Below are 21,780 nucleotides of genomic sequence, written 5' to 3'. Positions count from 1 at the left end.
TTATTCTTAAAGTTTATCAGCAACAAATAAGATTATCTTTTGCTCACAAAGGGTGAAATGAGAGCTACTCCTGAGGTAATTAGGCTCAGTTGGAAGACAGGAGGGGAATTTTCCAAGGATTTATGTATCCTAGTCTAAAGTTGATTTCCAGTTTGAGCTGTGAAAACTTGAGAGGTAGAAGGGAGTCCGGCCTGAGATCAGTTTTCCTTTAGGTGAATAACCAAGGTTTTAGGGAAGAGGTATTTTGTCACTTTCTTGGCCTAGCTGCCTGGTGTTGCTGCTGATACTGGGAGTTTGGGTGTAGATCCTGTTAAATGCAGCTTCTAATTCAGAGAGGTGGGTGGGACATAGTATTCTGCATCTCTAATAAGCTCCCTGGGGATACTAAGACTACATCAGGATCCCCAGGTGATTTGTATGTACATTTAAAAAGCTTGAAAAGCACTGGTCAAGAGAAATAGTCTTTGGGACTTCCCTGGTGGTCCAGCCGTTAAGACTCTGTGCTCCCAATGCAGGGGCCCCTGGTTTGATCCCTGGTCAGGGAATTAGATCCTGCATGCGGCAACTAAAAGATCTGGCACACAGCAACTGAAGATCCTGCGTGCTGCAATGAAGATGCCGCATGCCACTACTAAGACCCGGTACAGCCAAATAAATAAATAAATAAATATTTAAGGGGAAAAAAAAAAAGAGAGATATAGTATTCTACTTTTTTTTCCCCTGAAGAATTAGGTACTATCTTGCACAGTTTTAAGGTGCCATCTAAAACTTGTATAAGTTTGAGAGTTGCAAAAGGCATAATTTTCGGCATATATTGGCACTTTTAAATGAAATTATCATGTGACTTAAAAAATAATTTGGTGGAATCTAAATAATATAGGGATGTGATACCTTTATCATCCATTTAGTATTTATGAAAAAGCTTTTAATAGATGGAAGTTTTATATCGTTCCTTTTTCTTTTATACTTTTATTCTTGCCATAAAGTATGTATCTACATTTAATTAATTTTTGCTAATATCCTGTAAGGTTTTAAGTATTAAAATCTCTTCTGGATTGAGAAATCATTGTAATTGATTTTTGTACCCACCTAATCAAAATAACATAAGTAGTGTTACAAGTTTTGTTAAATTTTAAGTATTAAAGGTAAATTTTTATTGCTTATTTATCTCAATAAAATGGGTAAGGTTATCACTTTTTTCCAGTTCTTATATCTGTGGATGAATATTACGTATTCCTAGAATGAGAAAAGATTTAGCTTCAATTCTACCGTATTTTGTTTTAATTGGTGGAAATTCTGAGAAAGTTTAGTCACATAAGTAACTAGCTGGCAATGAATGGAGTTTAATTATAGCAATGTATCAGGTCTTTGGATTCCTTCTGAATTATCTATGAAAAAATTACATAGTGATCTAAAATAAAAAATTATTAGGTTCTCCTACAGTTTTGATAAGCAAAGAATTAAAAATCACCTGACTTGCAAATGGATGTGTTAGAGTCGTTCACTTTCTCAACACTCAACACCTGTATTTTCACCTTAAGGTAAAATATAATGATTTTGATCATGAAGCCTTGTGTATCGGCACAGTTTCCTAGGAGATCAACTTTAGGAAAGAGTATGTGAGAAAGTTGAAGATCTGCAAGTTGATTGCTGTAAAGCTATCTTTGCATGGTACTTATTAGTCTCTGTGTACTCCCAGGGGTGAGGGTACCCCAAATGGAAGACTGCTGGCCTGTACGCGTCTTTAGTAGCGTGGGAAGAGAAGAGGTGGCAATATGCCACCTGTTACTCATAACCGGGGTTGTAACTAAGCACAAATATTCTTAACAAGAGGATTGTCAGTACTTTAGAGATATAAATGCCAATGTCTACAGTTATTATAATCTCATTTGCATTTACATCATTGAGTTACTGGGAACTCAGTCCTTAAAAAATAAAAGTGCACCTCTTGGTGTTTTCAGAACATAGGTAGGTAAAAAAGACCATACTTTCCTAGGATGACCCTGATGATTTTTACCCATTCTAAATACTTGGGACTGTGCTTTTGGGGCCCTCTTTAAGAGATTCTTCCCAGATTGTTTAGTGCAAGGATGAAAGGACAGTTGAATCAGATTTGAAGGATCTGGTGGTCTCGGTAGCCCAAGAATGTCAAATTAGACATCTTCTAATTAGACATTTTTTTCATTTGCTAAAACTAGTTAAAATGGGTGGAAGAGTTTGTTTCAAATGGAACCAGCTTTGGAATTGGGGATGGGTTGGGTTAAGTAATACCTACTGCTCTACTTGTTAAAACTATGCTTATCAGAAATGTTTCTTGAATTGTTGATTTGGGGTCACTGTGGGTCAAGACTCTCCTCTTTAACCCTGATAGCGACTGGAGGAAAACAGGAGAAGGATTTTGCTCAGACAACAAGTGCTTGTTTAAGTCTTATCCAAGAAGCTCTGCTGAAGCACCAGTGGCAGCGAGCTGCAGAATACATGCACAGTTACTTTCAGATCTTGGAAGATTCAGATAGCAACAAGAGACAGATTGCACCAGAGGTAAGTAAGGTCTGAGTCTGCTGGAAGATAGGACAGAATCCTGGGAGTTTTCTGCCTTTTGAACTTCACCCAGAATAGCTTTTGCTATTGATTGATTTTACTAAAAGCTACTAAAAGTGGTTTTGGGTAGAGAGTTTGTATGAGGACTTTTTTTGCACACTTCTTTTTCCTATTATTTTAAAGGAGACAAAAATAGTTTTAAATCTGAATTTTCAGATTCCCCAATACTCATTCATTTAAATAATTCTTTCCCTGTGTCCTTATTTTCCCCTTTCTGTAGGACGTTCCCCATCTTCAAGCAAACATGTTGTTATTTCTCCCATTTAGCATCATCTCTTGACCCCTACTTCTTCCACAGGCTGTGCCCCATTTCTCCATTCTGCCTTTCAGCAAAACTCCTTGAGAGAGTTGTGTGTACCCGTCCATTCCAAACCCTTTCCAGTTAGACTACCCACCAGCCATCACCATTTTTACCAAGTTGCTTTGTCAAGGTCAACAGTGACCTCCATGTTGCTGAATCCAGCGGCAGATTCTCAGTGCTCATCTAACTTGATCTGTCAGCAATATTAAACATAGTAGATCATTCCCTCCTGTGTGACATAGCTTCTTTGTCTGGCTTCCAGGATGTGATACTCTCAGTTTTTTCTCCTACCTCACTGGCCATTCCTCAGTCTCCTTTTCTGATTGCTCCTCTTCTCCTTTGCTTTCTGACGTGGGACTACCCACGAACTCTAACCCTTAGTTGTTATCGTTATCTAAACTCACTCTTGACGATCTCATTCAGTTTCATAGCCTTACATTCAGTCTGCATGCTGGCGATCCCCAATTGTGTATCTGGGGTCCTGACATCTCTCTTCAAGTCCAGATTTCTGTATCCAACTGTCTACTCAACGTCACCTCTTGATGTCTAATATCAGCTAGTATGGTATGTCATATCATAGTAACATATCTAAACTAGCTCTTCTGATATTCCCTGTCCAGCCGAATTTTCCTCATCTCAGATGACATTTCCTTTATGTATCTAATTGCGAGGGCCAAACTCTGGGGTGTTTTTTCTTTTATACCCCATATCCAAACCATCAGAAAACCCTGTTAGCTCTACTTTGAAAGCACGCTCCCTGCATTCTGAGTACTTCTCACCTCCTCCATTGCTGCGCCTGGCCTCAAGTCCCTCTCACCTCACTTAGATGACTTCTTGCCCTCCCCCACCCCCGCAGTCTATTTTAAGCATAACCAGACTGATCCTTTTTTTAAAAAAAAACAACTGGTTTTATTGAGATATATTAACACACCATACAACTTGCCCATTTAAATTGAACAGTTCAGTTCAATTGCACAGAGATGTGCAACCATTACGGCAATCTAAATTTAGAACAGTTTTTGTCTTGCCCAGAAGATACCCTGTACCCACTTGTAGTTGCTCCTTTCCAACCCCCAGCCCCTGGCAACCACTTATCTACTTTCTATTCTGGACATTTCATATAAATGGAATCATACAGCATATGGCTTTTTGTGAATGAATTCTTTCACTGAACATAATGTTTTCAAGCCTTTCCATATTGTAGCATATTAGTACATCATTTCTTTTTATTGCAAAATAATATTCCAGTTTATGGCTTTATCTCATTTTATGTATCAATTCATCAGTTTTTAGACATTTGGGTAGTTTCCACTTTTGGTTACTATGAATACTGCTGCTTTGAACATTTATGTACAAGATTTTTTTTTTTATGTACAAGTTTTTGTATGGATGTTTGTTTTAATTTCTCTTGGGTGTATACCTAGGAGTGGCATTTCTGGGGCATAAAATACATGTAACCTCTTAAGGAACCACTAGACTGTTTTCCAGAGTGACTGCACCATTTTACGTTCCCACCAGCCATATACGAGGGTCCCAACATCCCTACATCCTTGCCAACCGTATTATTGTCTGTCTTCTTGATTTTAGCCATCCTAGTGGTTGTGAAGTGGTATCTCATTGTAGCTTTGGTTGGCATTTTCCTAATGATTAATGATGCAGCATAGTCCTTTTTTTTTTTTTTTGCGGTACGCGGGCTTCTCACTGTTGTGGCCTCTCCTGTTGCGGAGCACAGGCTCCGGACGCACAGGCTCAGCAGCCATGGCTCACGGGCCCAGCCGCTCCGCAGCATGTGGGATCTTCCCAGACCGGAGCATGAACCCGTGTCCCCTGCATCGGCAGGCGGACTCTCAACCACTGCGCCACCAGGGAAGCCCAGCATAGTCCTTTTAAAACATAAGTCAAATCATGTCACTCCTCTGCTGAAAACACTGCAGTGTCTTCCCATTTCACTCAGAGTAAGAGCCAGAGTCCTTCTGATTGCCTGCAAGCTCTCTGTGCTCTGCCCACTCCCTTTCCCCCTTTGACCTCCTCTCCTATTACTGTCCAACTTGCTTTTCCTTCTCCAACCTCACGGGCCTCCTTGCTCTTCCTTGAACAACCATACTCCTTCCTGATTGCCTTTGCCTTTGCTATTTCTTTTACCTAGGAAGGTCTTTCTTCAGATATCACTGTGGTCACCCTCCTTCAAGTCACACCTTCAGTGGGCCCTACCTTGACTATTTAAAATTGTAACTGGGGCTTCCCTGGTGGTGCAGTGGTTAAGAATCCACCTGCCAATGCTGGGGACACGGGTTCGAGTCCTGGTCCGGGAAGATCCCACATGCCGTGGAGCAAGCCCATGTGCCACAACTACTGAGCCTGTGCTCCAGAGCCCGCGAACCACGACTACTGAAACTCGCGTGCCTAGAGCCCGTGCTCCGCAACAAGAGAAGCCACCGCAATGAGAAGCCTGCGCACCACAATGAAGAGAGCCACCGCTCACCGCAACTAGAGAAAGCCTGTGCGCAGGAACGAAGACCCAACGCAGCCATAAATAAATAAATAAATAAATAAATAAATAAATAAATAAATAAATAAAATAAAATTGCAACTGCACACCAACCCCCTTCACTTTCCAGCTGGCACTCCTGATCCCTTTATCCTGCTTCATTCTTTTCGCATAATACTTGCCAATTTAATTATTATATTTCTTGGTTATTGTCAGTCTCTCTACAATAGAATGTAAATTCCACAAGGGCAAGGATCTAGAACAGTGTCTGGCATATATTGTTAAATTTATTCTGGAAAAGACAGTTTATCCACAAATGACTTCACATGAATATCTCAAGTAGCTTTTACTATTACAGTAACCATTGCATCAGTTAGATATTTAATAGAGACAAAAAATATTAAAGAAAAAAATTTAACCATTGATTGAAAGTTTAGTAATGGACTAAAGTTATATAGATCTGTAAAACATTGGGCAAGTTACAGTCTCTTTTGGTCCAGAGTTTGTTTTACAAAATGAAAGAATTAAATCAGTGGTTTCCAGACACTTGTTTGGGCTCTGTTTAAATCACATGGGGCTTTTGTTTAAAATATAGATTCCTGTGCTGCACTCCAGTTCTACTGAACTGAAGTCTGAATCCCTAGAATATTTATTTTTAAGTGGTGTCCCAGGTAATTCTTACATACAACAAGGTTTAAGAACCACTGTGATAGGATAATCTCCACATTTTCTTTAAGCATCAAAATACTGCAATTTGGTGTTCTGTAAATGAAATCTTGGTTTTCTGAGTTGGGAAGATGAGTATTACGATTACACAAAACAATCAGTATGTATGTTCAGAGAAAGAATTGATTTAAAATCCACTTAAATTTACTTTGAAGTCACTATTATTGAAGTACTTTAAATTGGGGTAAGAGAATAGACCATGCAAAAGAAGAGCTCCAAGTTCTGTCACCAAAGTTTTGGTGGTCTGGGGTGAAAATATTTTTATTAAAATTTGTCCATAGCTGATGAAAATTCTTAAATTGGAGCTCTAAATATAGACTAAATATAGTCAATAGTTGTAGATACTTGATAGGATCTCAAGAAACATCTAGTCCATAGCTCTCATTTGGTAGATAATAAAGATGAGGCTGAGCAGTGAAGAAGCCAATATTAATAGAACCCAAGTTTTCTGACATTAATATTCTTCCTGCTATACTAGTTAAAAATGTTATTTTCAATATGTATCTTAACCGCTTACCTTCTTTAGACTACTAACTACTATTATAGTTACCTGGTATTTTCACTTAATCAGCAGAAAAGATTTTTATCCCATAAGATATAATATTAGTTTCACTGGGTAAAGTACAGTAAAGTGTTGACGGTAGTGGTGTCTAGAAAAAGGAACTATATGTGGTTTTTTAACGCTGTAATCAGAAAAAAATAGCTTTCTTAGATATTGGTTAAGGCAAGGATTTTACAGTTTTGTTAGTAATTTCTGTTTTGACAGATTATTTGGAGGCTTGGAAGTGAAATTCTTTATTATCATCCCAAAAGCAGTGTGGAGACTTTCAATACCTTTGCTGACCGGATGAAAAATATTGGTGTCATGAATTACTTGAAGGTGAGTATATAGGTTTTGTGAATTTATATCTGTGGCATTCATTTCTAAAAATTGCTTGTCTCAGTGATGAGGTAGGTAATGTAAAAAGCATGAGAAACGGGGTAAGACACCTGGGTCAATAAGAGAAGCTGAAAGAAAGCAGCATCGTGAGAACCATTTACTTTTCCATTTCCTGTTGCCTACCACGTTGTCTGAGTGAAAGTATCTTCTCTGTGTATCTCTGGCTGCCAGAGTCAGTCCTTCAGAGATGGCAGTTGTGCTTCATTACGATGATGGGCCAAATTCTAATATGTTTACTTAGGTCAGTTGAGATCTCTGAGAATTGATGCTTTTGGAAAAGGGAAACAGCTAAAGAAATTGGGAGTTTGAATACTTGAGAAAAAAATTGTTTCTAGCTTTGTTGAGATATAATTGACATATATCATGTAAGTTTAAGGTGTAAAATGTGATGATTTGATGCATGGATATATTGCCAAATGTTTACCATAATGAGGTTAGTTAATGCCTCCATCCCCTCACATAACTACCATTTTGTTGTTGTTGTTATGGTGAGAATGTTAAAGCTCTGTCCTCATAGCAGTTTTCAAGTTAACAATGCTATAGTCACCATGCTGTACATTAGATCCTCAAACTTACTCATCTTATGATTGCAAGTTTGTGTCCTTTGACCAACATTTCCCCATTTCTCCACCCCTCAGTCTGTGGCCAGCATTTTACTCTCTTTCTATGGGTCGGATGTTTGTAGATTCCACATAAAAGTGAGATCATACAATATTACAATTTTCTGTCTGACTTATTTCACTAAGCATAATGCCCTCAGAGCCCATCCATGTAGTCACAAATGGCAATATTTCATTCTTTTGCGTGGCTGAATAATATTCCATCGTGTGTGTGTGTGTATGTGTATGTGTGTGTGTGTAACATTTTCCTTATCCATTCTTCCATCAGTGCTCACTTAGATTGCTTCCATGTCTGGGCTTTTGTGAATAGTGCTGCAGTGAACATGGGAGTGCAGATATCTTGTCGAGATAGTGATTTCACCTTTGCATATATATGCAAAAGTGGATTGCTGACTCATATGGTAGATCTATTTTTAATTTGTTTGAGGAACCTCCATACCATTCTGCATAGTGGCTGGACCATTTTACATCCTGAAGAGAATGTACACCAGCAGTATACAAAGGTTCCTGTTTATCCACATCCTCACCAACACTTGTTACCTCTTGTCTTTTTGATGCTAGCCATTCTGACAGGTGTGAGGTGATGTCTCATTGTAGTTTTGATTTGTATTTCCCTGACAGTGATGTTGAGCACCTTTTCATGTACTTGTTGGCCATTTGTGTATCTTCTTTGGAAAAATGTCTATTCAAGCCCTCTGCCCATTTTTAATTGTAATGTGTTTTTTGTTGTGTTTGCTATTGAGTTGTATCAATTCTTTATATATTTTGGGTATTAACCCCTTATCAGATACTTGATTTGCAAATATTCTCTCCTATTCAGTAGGCTGCATTTTCATTTTGTTGATGGTTTCCTTTGCTGTGCAGAAGCTTTTTAGTTTGATGTAGTCCCACTTGTTTATTCTTGCTTTTATTGCTTGTGCTTTTGGTGTCACACCCTAAAAAATCATTGCCAAGACCAATATCAAGGAATTTTTTTCTCTATTTTCTTCTAAGAGTTTTATAGTTTCAGATCTTACCTTTAAGTCCTTAATCCATTTTGAGTTAATTTCTGTGAGTGGTGTAAGTTAGGGGTCCAGTTTCATTCTTTTGCATGTAAATATCTAGTTTTCCCAACAACATTCATTGAAGAGACTGTCCTTTGCCCTTTGAGTATTCTTGGCTTCCTTGTCAAATATTAGTTGACGATATATGGATGGGTTTATTTCTGGACTCCCAGTTCTGTTCCACTTGTCTGATGTGTCTGTTTTTATGCCAGTACCATCCTGTTTTGATTACTGTAGCTTGGTAATATAGATTGAAATCAGGAAATGTGATACCTGTAGCTTTGTTCTTTCTCAAGGTTGTTTTGGCTATTCAGGGTCTTTTGTGTTCCATACAAATTGTGTGATTATTTTTTTCTATTTTTGTAAAAAATGCCATTGGTATTTTGATAGGGATTGCATTGAATCTACAGATTGCTTTAGGTAGTAAGAACATTTTCACAATATTGACTCTTCTGATCCATGTGTGAAAATGTTTCAATGTTTCTAATGTTTAGGTGGAACTTTCTCCTTTAATAAAAAGCCTTATCCAAAAGAATTGACACACTCCAAAATGTTATGACATCTCCCTCTCTCTGGTATATATGAGACTAAAAGCACTTTCTCAATAAAAATTTTTAAATGCTTTGCTTTTTAATTTTTTTTCAGTGCCTCCAAACAAAGTTTTATTGGAACATTGCCACACCCATTCATCTCCATATTGTCAGTAGCTGCTTTTAGTAGGACAATGGCAGAGTTGTGATAGAGACCATATGGCCTGCAAAGCCTAAAATATTTACCCTCTGTTTTTTTGTTTTTACTTTTCCTATTTTCCAAATATTTTTAAATTGCTGTAAAATATGTATAACATAAAATGTGGTATTCTAACCATTTTTAAGTGTGTAATTCAGTGGCATTAATTACATTCACATTGTTGTGTAACCCTCACTAGTATTTCCAAAACTTTTTCATCACCCCAAATAGAAACTCTGTACCCATTAAGCAATAACTCCTCATTCCCTCCTCTTCCCAGGCCCTGGTAACCTCCGATCTGTTTTCTGTGTCTATGCATTTGCCTATTCTAGGTATTTCATATAAGTGGAATTGTATAATATATGTCCTTTTATGTTCTGCTGTTTCGCTTAGCATAATGTTTTCAAGATTTATCCATGTGTTGGCATGTATCAGACTTTATCCCTTTTTGTGGCTCAATACAATGTAATATTCTATTGTATGTATCTGTGAAATTTTGTTTATCCTTTCATCTCTTGTTTGGTTGTTTCCACCTTTTGGCTATTGTGAATAACACTGCAGTGAACATTGGCGTGCAAGTATCTGTTTGAGTTCCTGCTTTCAATTCCTTTGGATATATACCTAGGACTAGAACTGCTGGATCATATTTTTTGTCATATATACAAATACATATATATATATATATATATATATATATATATATATATATATAAAGTATGTATGAACATATAATTCTATGTTTAACTTTTTTAGGACTCACCAAAGTGTTTCCCGTAGTGGCTGTAGCGTTTTATATTCCCACTGCTCTCTAATTTTGAAAAATGATTTTACCTAGTTTAGGATTCTTTTCAGATTTTATTAATTTAGGAAAAATTTTTTGCTTCTCTTATGTGCCATGTTCTCCCTTATGATCTTATTTTCTGGTAGACCACATACATTACAAGTAGAAACTAAATGGAGGCAGCATATGGTTCTACTTTAGGAAGAATTTTTTAAGTGAACAATTGGAAAAAGGGAAGAGTCTGCCTTGGTGTTGTGTGCTCCCATTTTCTTCTTTCAGGGAGAAACTGGATAGCCATTTGATTGGGGAGGGAAGGTAGAGTTTTAAGTAAATTATTGGCTAGATCCTTTTAAGCTCATGGAATCTACTCAGTTGAAGTAAAGAAACCTGAGAGGAACCTTATTTCATACTCTGGAGTCTGAGGGTGGTAGTTAGGATAGGCAATAAAACATGTTTTGCTGTTAACAATTTTAAAAACACTTGCTGCTGTTTTCCAGACAATGTGCTAGCCATGGTTCTTGCAGTAGGGGGAGACAGGCATGTAAATGGAATAAATGGTTATGGGTGCCATAGTAGAAGTGTACTGTACAGGGAGAAGACAAAGTGGAAAATGGTCGGCTCTCTGGAATTTTGGAAAGGGCTGGGATTGAATGAATAGGGGAGTCGGAAAAGAAAGGAAGTGAGGCTTGAGATGAGTCTGATAAAGCTAGTGGGTATTCACAGTGCATACTGTGGGAAAGAGTAGTCTAGCATGGCAGGAGATAATAAAGAGTTTAATAGCTCTGTGTCTAATGCTTTAGGTACTCTAAAAATCATGTGGGTAGAAGCCAGGGGAAGCTGAACTCTGTGTGCCATTTCTAAGGAGCTTAGATTTTTATTCTATAGGCAATGGGAACTGTTGAAGGATTTTACACAAATGACTAATGAGATTTCCTTGGCGGTCACGTGGAAGATGGATTGTAGCGGGGGCAGGATTAGAGACACCAGTTGAGAAATTATTACAGTAGTTTAAGATGAAGGTTTGAACTCTGACTCTGTTCAGATGATTAACTGTACTTCCCATCATTCTCCTCCTTAATGTCCTCCCTATTTGTATTGCTCGTTCTTTGTGTAATTATTCTTTTTTTTTTAATTGAAGTATAGTTGCTGTATAATACTGTGTAAGTTACAGGTGTACAGTATAGTGATTTACAATTTTTAAAGCTTATACTCCATTTACAGTTATTGTAAAATATTGGCTATATTCCCTGTGTTGTACAATGTATCCTTGTAGCTTATTTTACACATATTAGTTTGTACCTCTTATTAAGATTACCACACCTATATTGCCCCTCCCTTCTGTGTGGAATTATTCTTATTGCTTCTCCTGTATCAGGCATACACTTTCCATTTGAACCAGTGCCATTCTTCAACACCCCTTATTAAGATGTTTTCTCTGAGTTTATAGAACATGTATAAAATAATTTATTGTCTGCTATGGGCTAAACTAGGTATTAGGTGGTATACAAATATATCATCTCACTTAATCCCCTTAATGCCCCTCAAAAGGGTTAATAATAATTGTTCCATATAAAAGAGGAGACTCACAAAGGGTGAGAGTAACTTACTCAGGTTTATGTAGCTTTAAAATAGCATTTGAGCCCAGACTCTGTCTTCAACGTCCCTGTTCTTTTCACACTGCCTTCTGTTTGTAAGTTTATATAATTTAGTTCTCATTTACATAATGATAATTTTTCATTTGTCTTTCTGCTAGATTGAAATTTTTGATAATGAGGACAATATTGCTCCAACATTTGTGTCCTACCAAGGTCTTAGCCTGAATGTATCATATATTTACTGAGCTTTTTGACTAAGGGTTATCTAATGACCTATATGACGGTGGGCTTTTTCTTATTGTTGCAGATCTCCTTACAACATGCATTATACCTTCTGCATCATGGTATGCTTGAGGATGCGAACAGAAATCTCAGCCAGGCAGAGACATGGCGATACGGTGAAAAGTCGTCTTCTCAGGAAGTGTTAATCAACCTTATTCAGGCCTATAAAGGGCTTTTGCAGTATTATATTTGGTCTAAAAAGAAGATGGAATTGTCTCAGCTTGGTGAGTGAATATGAGTAATAAGTAGTAAGACTGACTCAGAGGGACAGAAGGGGTCTGGAGGAGTAATCTAATTCCCCTACTTCCAAGCTTGGCTTTATCCAGATAGTACAGAGAACAGACATTTCTGTGGATGTAAAATTCTTGATCATCCTTTATAAAATTTCTGATATTTAAAAAAACTTTTCAGACATCAGTTAGGTGATTTATAGATTAAGTTCATGACCATTTTAGATTCACTGCTTTCTTAAACATGATTTCTACGATAGGTTACAAATTTTGTTCAGCAGGCATTATTGCATATAAGAAGCATTATTTCCTCTGTGTTTACAGTGGAGTTTAGTTTGTTTCATAATGTTGTTTCTTAGGAAAATACGTTTAAAGAGTAGGGCAAGATAATGTTGTTTCACTTCTGTATAAAGGTCAGGACAGTTTTCTTGATTTACTGACCACCCCAAAAATTGACTATGTGTTCTTCTCAAACTGACTTTCCGTGGTGATGTCATCCTCTCCTGTCCCTAAATTTCTGTTCTTTGGAGCTGTGTGATCATTCTCTGTACTTTTTTTCCCTTGTATAGTTTTTCTCCATAACTCCTCTAGGAATGACCCCTTCCTTTCTATTTTCACATCCTCCACCCAAGTCTCAGTTCTGACATTTATCACATCATTTGTGTTAAGCAGTGTTTCCTTACTGTCCTTATGTGATAGTATTTCCTTGGTCTCTGGGCATGTGGGCTTACTAATCTCAAAATTCCCTTCCTGTTTCCCATCTTTTTTTTTTTTTATTTTTTTGCGGTACGCGGGCCTCTCCCTGTTGTGGCCTCTCCCGTTGTGGAGCACAGGCTCCGGACGCGCAGGCTCAGCGGCCATGGCTCACGGGCCCAGCCGCTCCGCGGCATGTGGGACCTTCCCGGACAGGGGCATGAACCCATGTCCCCTGCATCGGCAGGTGGGCTCTCAACCACTGCACCACCAGGGAAGCCCCTGTTTCCCATCTTTGATCTCCCCCAAGACACTTCTGAAATGCTGTCTTCATCATGATAATATTGTGAGGCCTTTGTGCATTCTCCTCCTCTAGAATGCCATCTGCCCTTCAAGACTCATTAGACCCCGCCTTCTTCTACCTTAAGTCTAACGTATCAGCTGCATGTTCAGCCTATATCATTTGGCTCTTCACCTCTTGCTTTTTAGTCATTCTAAGTTTTTTCATGTGTGTTTTTTGTTGTGTCTCCCTGTCTAGACTCATCAGTCTTTTGAGGTCATACATCTGTCCTCTGTTTCTTTTGCTAGCCTTGCCATAATGCCTGCTGTAAAGGCTTGCTGATACTGATTTAGGTAAGTTTTAAAGTCAGTATTTCCTTTTCTTCCTACACTTTAAGTAGAACTCAAGCAAATATATGATGATTAAAGCAGTTGGAATGTGGCATTTACACCATCACTCCCATGGATAGATAATTCAGTACCTTCTGCAGCTGACAGTCTTCTGTAGCAACAAGAGATAAAGATGGGATAATATGTGGCGCTCTTTAGATTGTCTTTAACCTCATGTGTCTGTTTAATGAGAAAAAAAAGTTAGGACTAGTTCTGTATAACCAACTCAAAAGAATGGAACATGTGAATGTATGCTCAGAGCTGGTTTGGGATTTTTCCTTGCTGCTGTGGCCTGTGCTCGTTGGCTTTGATGTACTTGGTGGCTGGGAATCCCCTTCCATGGTAAATCCATACCTAACTTGTACTTACTCAGGGATCTGCCTTTCTTTCTTAACCATTTTTTTGGATACCATTTCATACCTACTTTCCTGTTACCACTTCATTTCCAGGTTCATATTGATATTTATTCAATTGACCCACTGGGAAGAGAATACCAATCCCTGTTTGGGGGTGGGGGCTACATTTTTGGCCAAAAAGTGGCACTGGTACCAAAAAGTGTTTTGTGCTTCTATCAGCTGTTGCTTTCAAAAGACTGATTCTCTTTTTAAACCTTTAAGATTGTGAAATATATCCTGAACCAGTGTGTAAAACAAATGTCTGGTAGAATGGATACTTATAAAGCAAACATCCATGTAACTACACCCAGATTAAGGATCACAACATTGCTGACCCCCTAAAAGTTCCCCATGTGTGCCTAATCACACCTCCTCCCAGTGTCTCAAGAAGACTGTCCTGACTTTAAGGGTAATTACTCTCTTGTTTTCTTTAAATACTTTTACCACTCAAGTATGTATCTGTAATTTAGTTTTGCCTATATCTCAGTGTCATATTTCGATTCACACTGTATATATTCTTTTGGGGCCTTGCATATTTTGTTCAGCATTTAACATGTGTTCATATAGTTGAATTAGCTCTAGTTTGTTCATTTTTATTGTTGTAAAACCATACATTGTATGATATTCATGCAGTTTATTTATTCCTTCTATATATTGATGGCCATTTAGGTTGTTAATAGTTTGGGGCTATTATAATTAATGCTGCTTTGAAATTCTTGGGCATGTGTAGTGATACACATATGTGTGTATTTCTAGGAGTAGAATTGTTGTCACAGAGTATGTGTGTCTTCAGCTTTACTGTATAATAGGCTGAACTCTTTCCAAAGTGGTTACCAATTTATATTCCACTAGTAGTCTGATTTGGGCTTTCTTTTGTCTGTCTTCTCCTCATTATTTGTTATTGTCGGAGTTTTCATGTCACCCAATTTATTGGGTGTGGTAATCATGTTTTTTTTAAGAACAGCTTTATTAAGAATTGAGATCTGATTCTTAATATGATTCACCCACTTAAAGTATAAATTCAGTGGTTTGTGGAATATTCATAGTTGTGCATCCATTACCACAATCAATTTTAGAACACTTTTATCACCCCAAAAAGAAATGCTGTAGCCATTAGCAGTAACTCTCGACTCTTCTCAGTTCCTCCTGTCCTAGGCAACCACTAAACTACTTTCTGCCTCTAGAGATCTATCTATTCTGGACAGTTCATACAATGGAGTCCTAAAATATGTAGGACTGACTTTGTTACTGACTTCTTTCACTTAGCCTTATGTTTTTAAAGGTTCACCCACATTGTAGCATGTAATGGCACTTCATTCCTTTTTATTTATTTCATTTATTAATATTCTATTGTATAGATATACCACATTTATGTATCCGTTATCGGGTGATGGACATTTGGGTTGTTCTCTGCTTTTTGGCTATTTTGAATAATGTTGCTGTGAACTTTTGAGGGACCTCTGGACTGTTTTCTTTCCAAAGCAGCTGTGCCATTTTTCATTCCTACCAGCAGTGTATGAGGAGGGTACTAATTTCTCCACGTCCTTCCCAACACTTGCCATTATCTGTCTTTGATATAGCTGTCCTGCTGGGTGTGAAGTAGTATCTTGTGGTTTTGATTTGCATTTCCCTAGAGGCTAATAATGTTGAGCATCTTTTCATGTGCTTGTGGGCCATTTGTATATCTTCTTTGGAGAAATTTGCATTCAGATCCTTTTCTCCTATTTTAATTGAATTACTTATTATTTTATTATTAAGTTATAAGAGTTCTTTATATATTCTAGGTACAAGTCCCTTTTCAGATAGGTGTAGGATTTGGAAATGTTTGTTTTCTATTCTGTGGGTTATCTTTTTTACTTTCTTAGGTGTTTTTTGAGTCACAAAAGGTTTTAATTTTGATGAAGTTGTTTGTTTTTTCTTTTGTTGCTTGTGCTTTTGTTGTCGAATCCAAGAAGCCTTTGCCTACTCCAAGGTCACGAAGATTTAGACTTATGTTTTCTTCTGAGAGTTATATAGTTTTACAGTTGTTTTCTAATTCATTTTGAGTTAATTTTTTTATATCACGTGAGGTAGGTAGGGGTTCAAATTTATCTTGCATGTGGGTATTCAGTTGTTCCAGCATATTTATTGAAAAGGCTATTATTTTCCCACTGAATTGTCTTGGTACCCTTATCAAAAATCAGTTGCCCATATATGAAGTTTTATTTGTGGACTCTAAATTTTCTTCCATTGATCTATATATATCCATACTTATGCCCATATCACAGTCTTAATTACTGTAGCTTTATAGTAACTTTTGAGGTCACAGTGTGAATCCTCCAAATTTGTTCTTCTTTTTAAAGATTGTTTTGGCTATTCCTGGTCCCTTGCATTTCCATATGGATTATAGGATCAGCTTGTCATTTATGCAAACAAGCCAGCTGGGACTTTGATAAGAATTGCATTAAAGCTATAGATTAATTTAATAAATCTTCCAACCCATGAACACAGGATGTCTTACATTTATTTAGGTCTTCTTTAATTTCCTTGAACAATACTACTCTTCAGACTATAATTTTATGTCTCTTTTGTAAAATTCATACCTAAGTAGTTTATCGTTTTTGATGCTATTGTAAATGGCATTATTTTCCTAATTTCGTTTTTGGATTGTTCATTGCAAGTATATAGATATACAATTGACTGTTGTGCGTTGATTTTATATTATGCAACTTTCAACTCATTTATTAGTTATAATAAGTTTTTAATGTATTCTTAGGATTTTCCATGTACAAGATCATGTCATCTGCAAGTAGAGATAGTTTTACTTCTTCCTTTCCAATCTGGACATTGTTTGTATTGTTTTCTTGTTGAATTGCCCTGCCTAGAACCTCCATTATAATGTTGAATAGAAGTTGCAAGAGAGGACATTCTCTCTTGCATGCAGTCATTCACCATCAATTCTGATACTAGTTGTGGGTTTTTCATAAGATGCCCTTTATCAGATTGAAGAACTTGCTTCTTTTCCTAGATGTTCAGTGTGTCTATCATGAAAGGTTATTGAATTTTGCCAAATGCTTTTTCTGGAACAATTGAGATGGTTATGAGGTTTTTGTCATTATTCTATTGATTTGGAATATTGTATTAATTGATTTCAGATGTTAAACAACCTTGCATTCCTGGAATAGATCCCACTTTATGTGTTGCTAGATTCAGTTTGCTAGTATCTTGTTGAGAATTTTTGCATCTATACTTATAAGAGATATTGGTCTGTAATTTTCCTGTGTTGTCTTTGTCTGGTTTTGGTATCAGGGTGATTCTGATCTCATAGATCAGTTGCGAAGTGTTTTCTCTCTGTCCTTTTTTAGGGGGAGAGTTTGTGATGAATCAGTGCTATACTTGAAGTGATTGTTAGAGTTCACTAGTGAAGCCATCAGGGTCTGAGCTTTCCTTGTGGGTGGTTTACCGAGTACTGATTCTGCAGAAGTCCTCAGTACTGAATACTTTAAAAAATCTTTTGTCTTTGGACAGATGAGGATGATTATGCTTACAACACAGCGTCCCAGAATATGCTCAACCACAGCTGGAAGACATCTATAAACCTTTGTGCATTGATTCAAATTCCTGGAGTTTGGGACCCTTTTGTGAAGAGTTATGTAGAGGTAAGTAAACTTTTCATAAGGTTTTATTAGTTTCATTTTGTTATAAGCTTAACCTTTATTGATCAGAAAGGAACTAATGGAAAAAATTGTTTAAAAATTAAAAGAATATGATGCTTCTTTTTGGTCTGAATAAGTTTTGTTTATTTTACCAATATACTGTAAACGTTACTGTGTTTATTTTCACCATTGGATAATGTGTCATGGCCAAATACAGTAGTCCCTCAGTATCCATGGATGCTGAAGTCCCTTGCTTTTTGAAAGTTTCATTAGTGCTAAAGTGATAATTATGCTGTCCGAAGATAATCTCTGAAACCGTATGCTAGTGAATCTGGAAATTGCTGTGTCAGGACTGGAAGGAATGAAAGGAAAGGAATTATAAATCCTTATGCACTCCTTTTGTGGCTAAAGTTATGTAGGGCACTGAGGTTAGTTGCCTCGTATGGTCTTTTTTTGGTCCTAATGTGCCCTACTTTGAAGACTTTATTTCTCATAGGAACACTTCTTGTGTTGAAGTTGCTGCATTTTTCAGTAACGAAATACGATAAGGGAAAAATGGGAAACCATGTAGGCCTTTTTTATGATCTTCTGTGTTCTATGGAGGTTGTAACATATGCTGGTGGAAGCAAAAACTGGCATCACTATTGTTCCCTATATAGTAAATGCTGTTTTTCAGTTGTATGACTTTTTTTGTGCTCATCAATAAAGTCAAGTTGTACATGATATTTCATATAGCTGTCTTACAGAATTTAGCTAAGATATCATGACTTATTTTATATAGATGCTGGAATTCTATGGGGATCAAGATGGAGCCCGAGAGGTTCTTACCAATTACGCCTATGATGAAAAGTTCCCATCAAATCCAAATGCTCATATCTACTTATACAACTTTTTAAAGAGAGAGAAGGCACCAAGAGAGAAACTGATAAGTGTGCTTAAGGTAGAGAATTTTTATGCCAGTGTTTGAACAGGGTTGGGGATCTACTTTAAGACATTCTTAGGTCACTGCTTTCCAACTTTCATGTTGTAACATCCAGAGAAAATGACAGTGTATGTATGGCACACTGAGGTAAAGACAGGAGGCTGCAGCCTCCCGGCAGACCCCCCATCACTACCATTCCCCCATCTTCTGCCCAAGTGAGACGGAGGGGAGAGGATCAATATTTCAGAAACTGTTTTGTCACCCTGGTTGGAAAGTTCTGCATTGCTTTTTTTTTTTAGGAAATCATCTTTATTGAAATTTAACTTACATACAATAAAACAGATATTTTAAATGTACACTGGGATGCATTTTTACAAATATATGCATCCATGTAACACCATAATAATTAAGATATTGAACATTTCCATCACCCTAGAAAGTCCCTCATTTCCCTTTGCAGCCAAGCCGCCCATGTACTCTTGGCCCCAGGCAGTCACTGATCTGTTTTCTGTCACTATAGATTAGTTTTATCTCTTCTAGAATTTCATATAAATGAAATCTGACAGTATGTACTCTTTTTTTTTTTTCTTTAGGTCTCGATTTTCTTGCTCAGTAGAATGTTTTTGAGATTTATCCATATTATTGTATCAGTAATTTGTTCCTTATTACTGCTGAGTATTATTCCATTTTTATACATTCACTTCTTGATGGACATTTGGGTTATTTTCACTCTTTGGCTATTATGAATACCACTGTGAACATTCATGTACAAGTTTTTGTGTGCACATATATTTTCATTTTTCTTTGGTAGTTACCTAAGAGTGGAATTGCTGGAAGGTATATGTTTAACTTAAGAAACTGCCCAGCTGTTTTCTGAGGAGACTATACCATTGACATTCCCACCATCAAAGTATGAAAGTTCAGTTTCTCTTATTTGTCTTACTGATTTGGAAGTTTTTTTATATAATCTGGGTACAAGTCCTTTGTCAGGTATATGGATGGTAAATATGTTCTCCCAGTCTGTGGCTTGCCTTTTGTTTTCTTTACAGTATCTTTCAAAGAGCAGAAATTTCTAATTTTGATTAAGTACAATTTACTCATTTTTCTTTTACAGTTAGTATTTTTTGTCTAAGAAATCTTTGCCTACTCCAGGATAATGAAGATTCTCTTCTGTGTTTTTTTTTCGAGAAGTGTTACAGTTTTACGTTTAGGTCTGGGACAGGTTTTGAGCTGATTTTTTTGTGTAGTGTGAGGTAAGTGTCGTTGAAAAGACTATCCTTTCCCTGTTGAATTACATTGGTAACTTGGTTGAAAATCAATTGACCATGCATATAGACTATTGTGTTCTAGTGATGTGTATTTCCGTTCGTATACCAATACCACACATCCTGACTATGGTAGCTTTACAGCGAGTCTTGGAATCATGTCATGGAAGTCATACAAATTTGTCCTTTTTCAAAATTGCTTTTAGCTTCTCTAGCTCTTTTGACTTTTCATGTACATTTTAAAATCAGTTTGTCAGTTGCTACAAAAAATATCTTGTTGGGATTTTGAATCTGTAGATCAATTTTGAGGGAATAGACATCTTAGTAATACTGAGATTTCCAAACTGTGAACATGGTATGTCTCTCCATTAATTTAGGTATTTTATTTCTCTCTGAAATGTTTTGAAGTTTTTAGTGTATATATTTTGTTAAATTTACCCCTAAGTCTTTCAAGTTTGGGATTGTTACTGTATATGGTATTCCTTAAAATTTTTTTTTATTGTGGTAAAATATATGTAATATGAAATTTACCATTTTAACCATTTTCAAGTGCACATTTTTTCTTTTTTTCTGGCCGCGCTATGTGGCATCTGGGATCTTAGTTCCCTGATCAGGAATTGAACCTGTGCCCCCTGCATTGGAAGCTCGAAGTCTGAACCACTGAACCACCAGGGAAGTCCCTCAAGTGCACATTTTAATGGCATTACCATTAAGTACATGCACAATTTTGTGCAACCATCACCACTGTCTACTTCCTGAACTTTTTCATCATCACAAACAGAAACTCTGTATCCATTAAACAGTAGGCTCCCCCAACCCCTAGTAACCTCTATTCTACTTTTTTTTAAAAAATATATTGAAGTATAATCGATTTACAATACTGTGTTAGTTTCAGGCATACAGCAACCTCTATTCTACTTTCTGTCTCTTTATAAATTTGCTCGTTCTAGGAACCTCATCTAAGTGGAATCATACAGTATTTGTCCTTTTATGTCTTGCTTATTTCATAATGTTATCAAGATTCATCCATGTTATAACATGTATCAGAATTTCCTTCCTTTTAAAGCCTGAATAATATTCCATTATATATATATATATATATAATAGAATATTATATATATATTATACAAATATATTCCACATTTTATTTATCCATTCATCTCTTGGTAGACATTTGGGTTGTTTTCAGTTTTTGGCTCTTGTGGATAACTCGACTATGAGCATTGGTGTACAGTATGTGTCTGAGTCCCTGCTTTCAGTTATTTTAAGTATATACCTAGGAGTAGAATTGCTGGATCATATGATACTTCTTTGTTTAACCTTTTGAGGAACCATCAAGCTGTCTCCATAGCAGCTGTACCATTTTACATTCCCACCAGCAGTGCATGAGGGTTTAAATTTCTCCACATCCTCACCAACACTTTGTTACTTTTCTTTTTTAAGAAGGTGATAATAGATCTCCTGAGGTGTACGAAGCGGTATCTCATTTTTATTTTGATTTGCATTTTCCTGAGGGTAGTGATGTTGAGCATCTTTTCATGTGCTTAGTGGTTATTTGTGTACCTTCTTTGGAGAAATGTCTGTTTACATCCCTTTTTTGAACTAGGTGTTTCAGTTTTTTGTTATTGAATTTAGGAGTTCTTTATATATTTCATGGTCAGTTTCTAATCATATTTTAGAGGAAAAAGAAAGGTCCTTTTCAGCCTGTACAAATGACTGAGAAAAATCCTTTTCTACCAGTCTTCCTTTTAAAAAGCCAATTAGCTCTAATCTGTACTTGTATAGTCATCAAAATTGACATTATCAAACCTTCAGATGTGGAAACTGTACATTTTATAAAGTTTTCAACAGGCTTTGTTTTACTG

The 21,780-nt window shown here is 36.8% G+C and overlaps 1 protein-coding gene across 3 annotated transcripts in view; it reads left to right on the top strand.

The window, feature by feature from the left end:
* The window catches only part of TAF1A (TATA-box binding protein associated factor, RNA polymerase I subunit A), a 34,347-nt gene that overhangs the window by 3,161 nt on the left and 9,406 nt on the right, over positions 1 to 21,780 (top strand). For 2 of the 3 annotated variants that reach the window (XM_022579266.3, XM_022579267.3), the window contains exons 3-7: positions 2,372 to 2,541; positions 6,883 to 6,996; positions 12,132 to 12,330; positions 17,601 to 17,731; positions 18,510 to 18,668. In XM_022579266.3, the coding sequence (XP_022434974.1) occupies positions 2,372 to 2,541; positions 6,883 to 6,996; positions 12,132 to 12,330; positions 17,601 to 17,731; positions 18,510 to 18,668 (773 nt within the window). Of the gene's footprint in view, positions 1 to 2,371; positions 2,542 to 6,882; positions 6,997 to 12,131; positions 12,331 to 17,600; positions 17,732 to 18,509; positions 18,669 to 21,780 lie in introns of those variants that run through there. The other variant, XM_022579268.2, reaches the window with a different exon arrangement.

Source organism: Delphinapterus leucas, chromosome 1 (assembly GCF_059928025.1).
Source record: "Delphinapterus leucas isolate spDelLeu-1000000601 "Yukka" chromosome 1, BTC_Dleu_Yukka2, whole genome shotgun sequence".
Taxonomy (NCBI): Eukaryota; Metazoa; Chordata; class Mammalia; order Artiodactyla; family Monodontidae; genus Delphinapterus; species Delphinapterus leucas.
The sequence above is the reverse complement of the archived record's forward strand: the minus strand, read 5'-3'. Positions and strand labels throughout refer to the sequence as shown.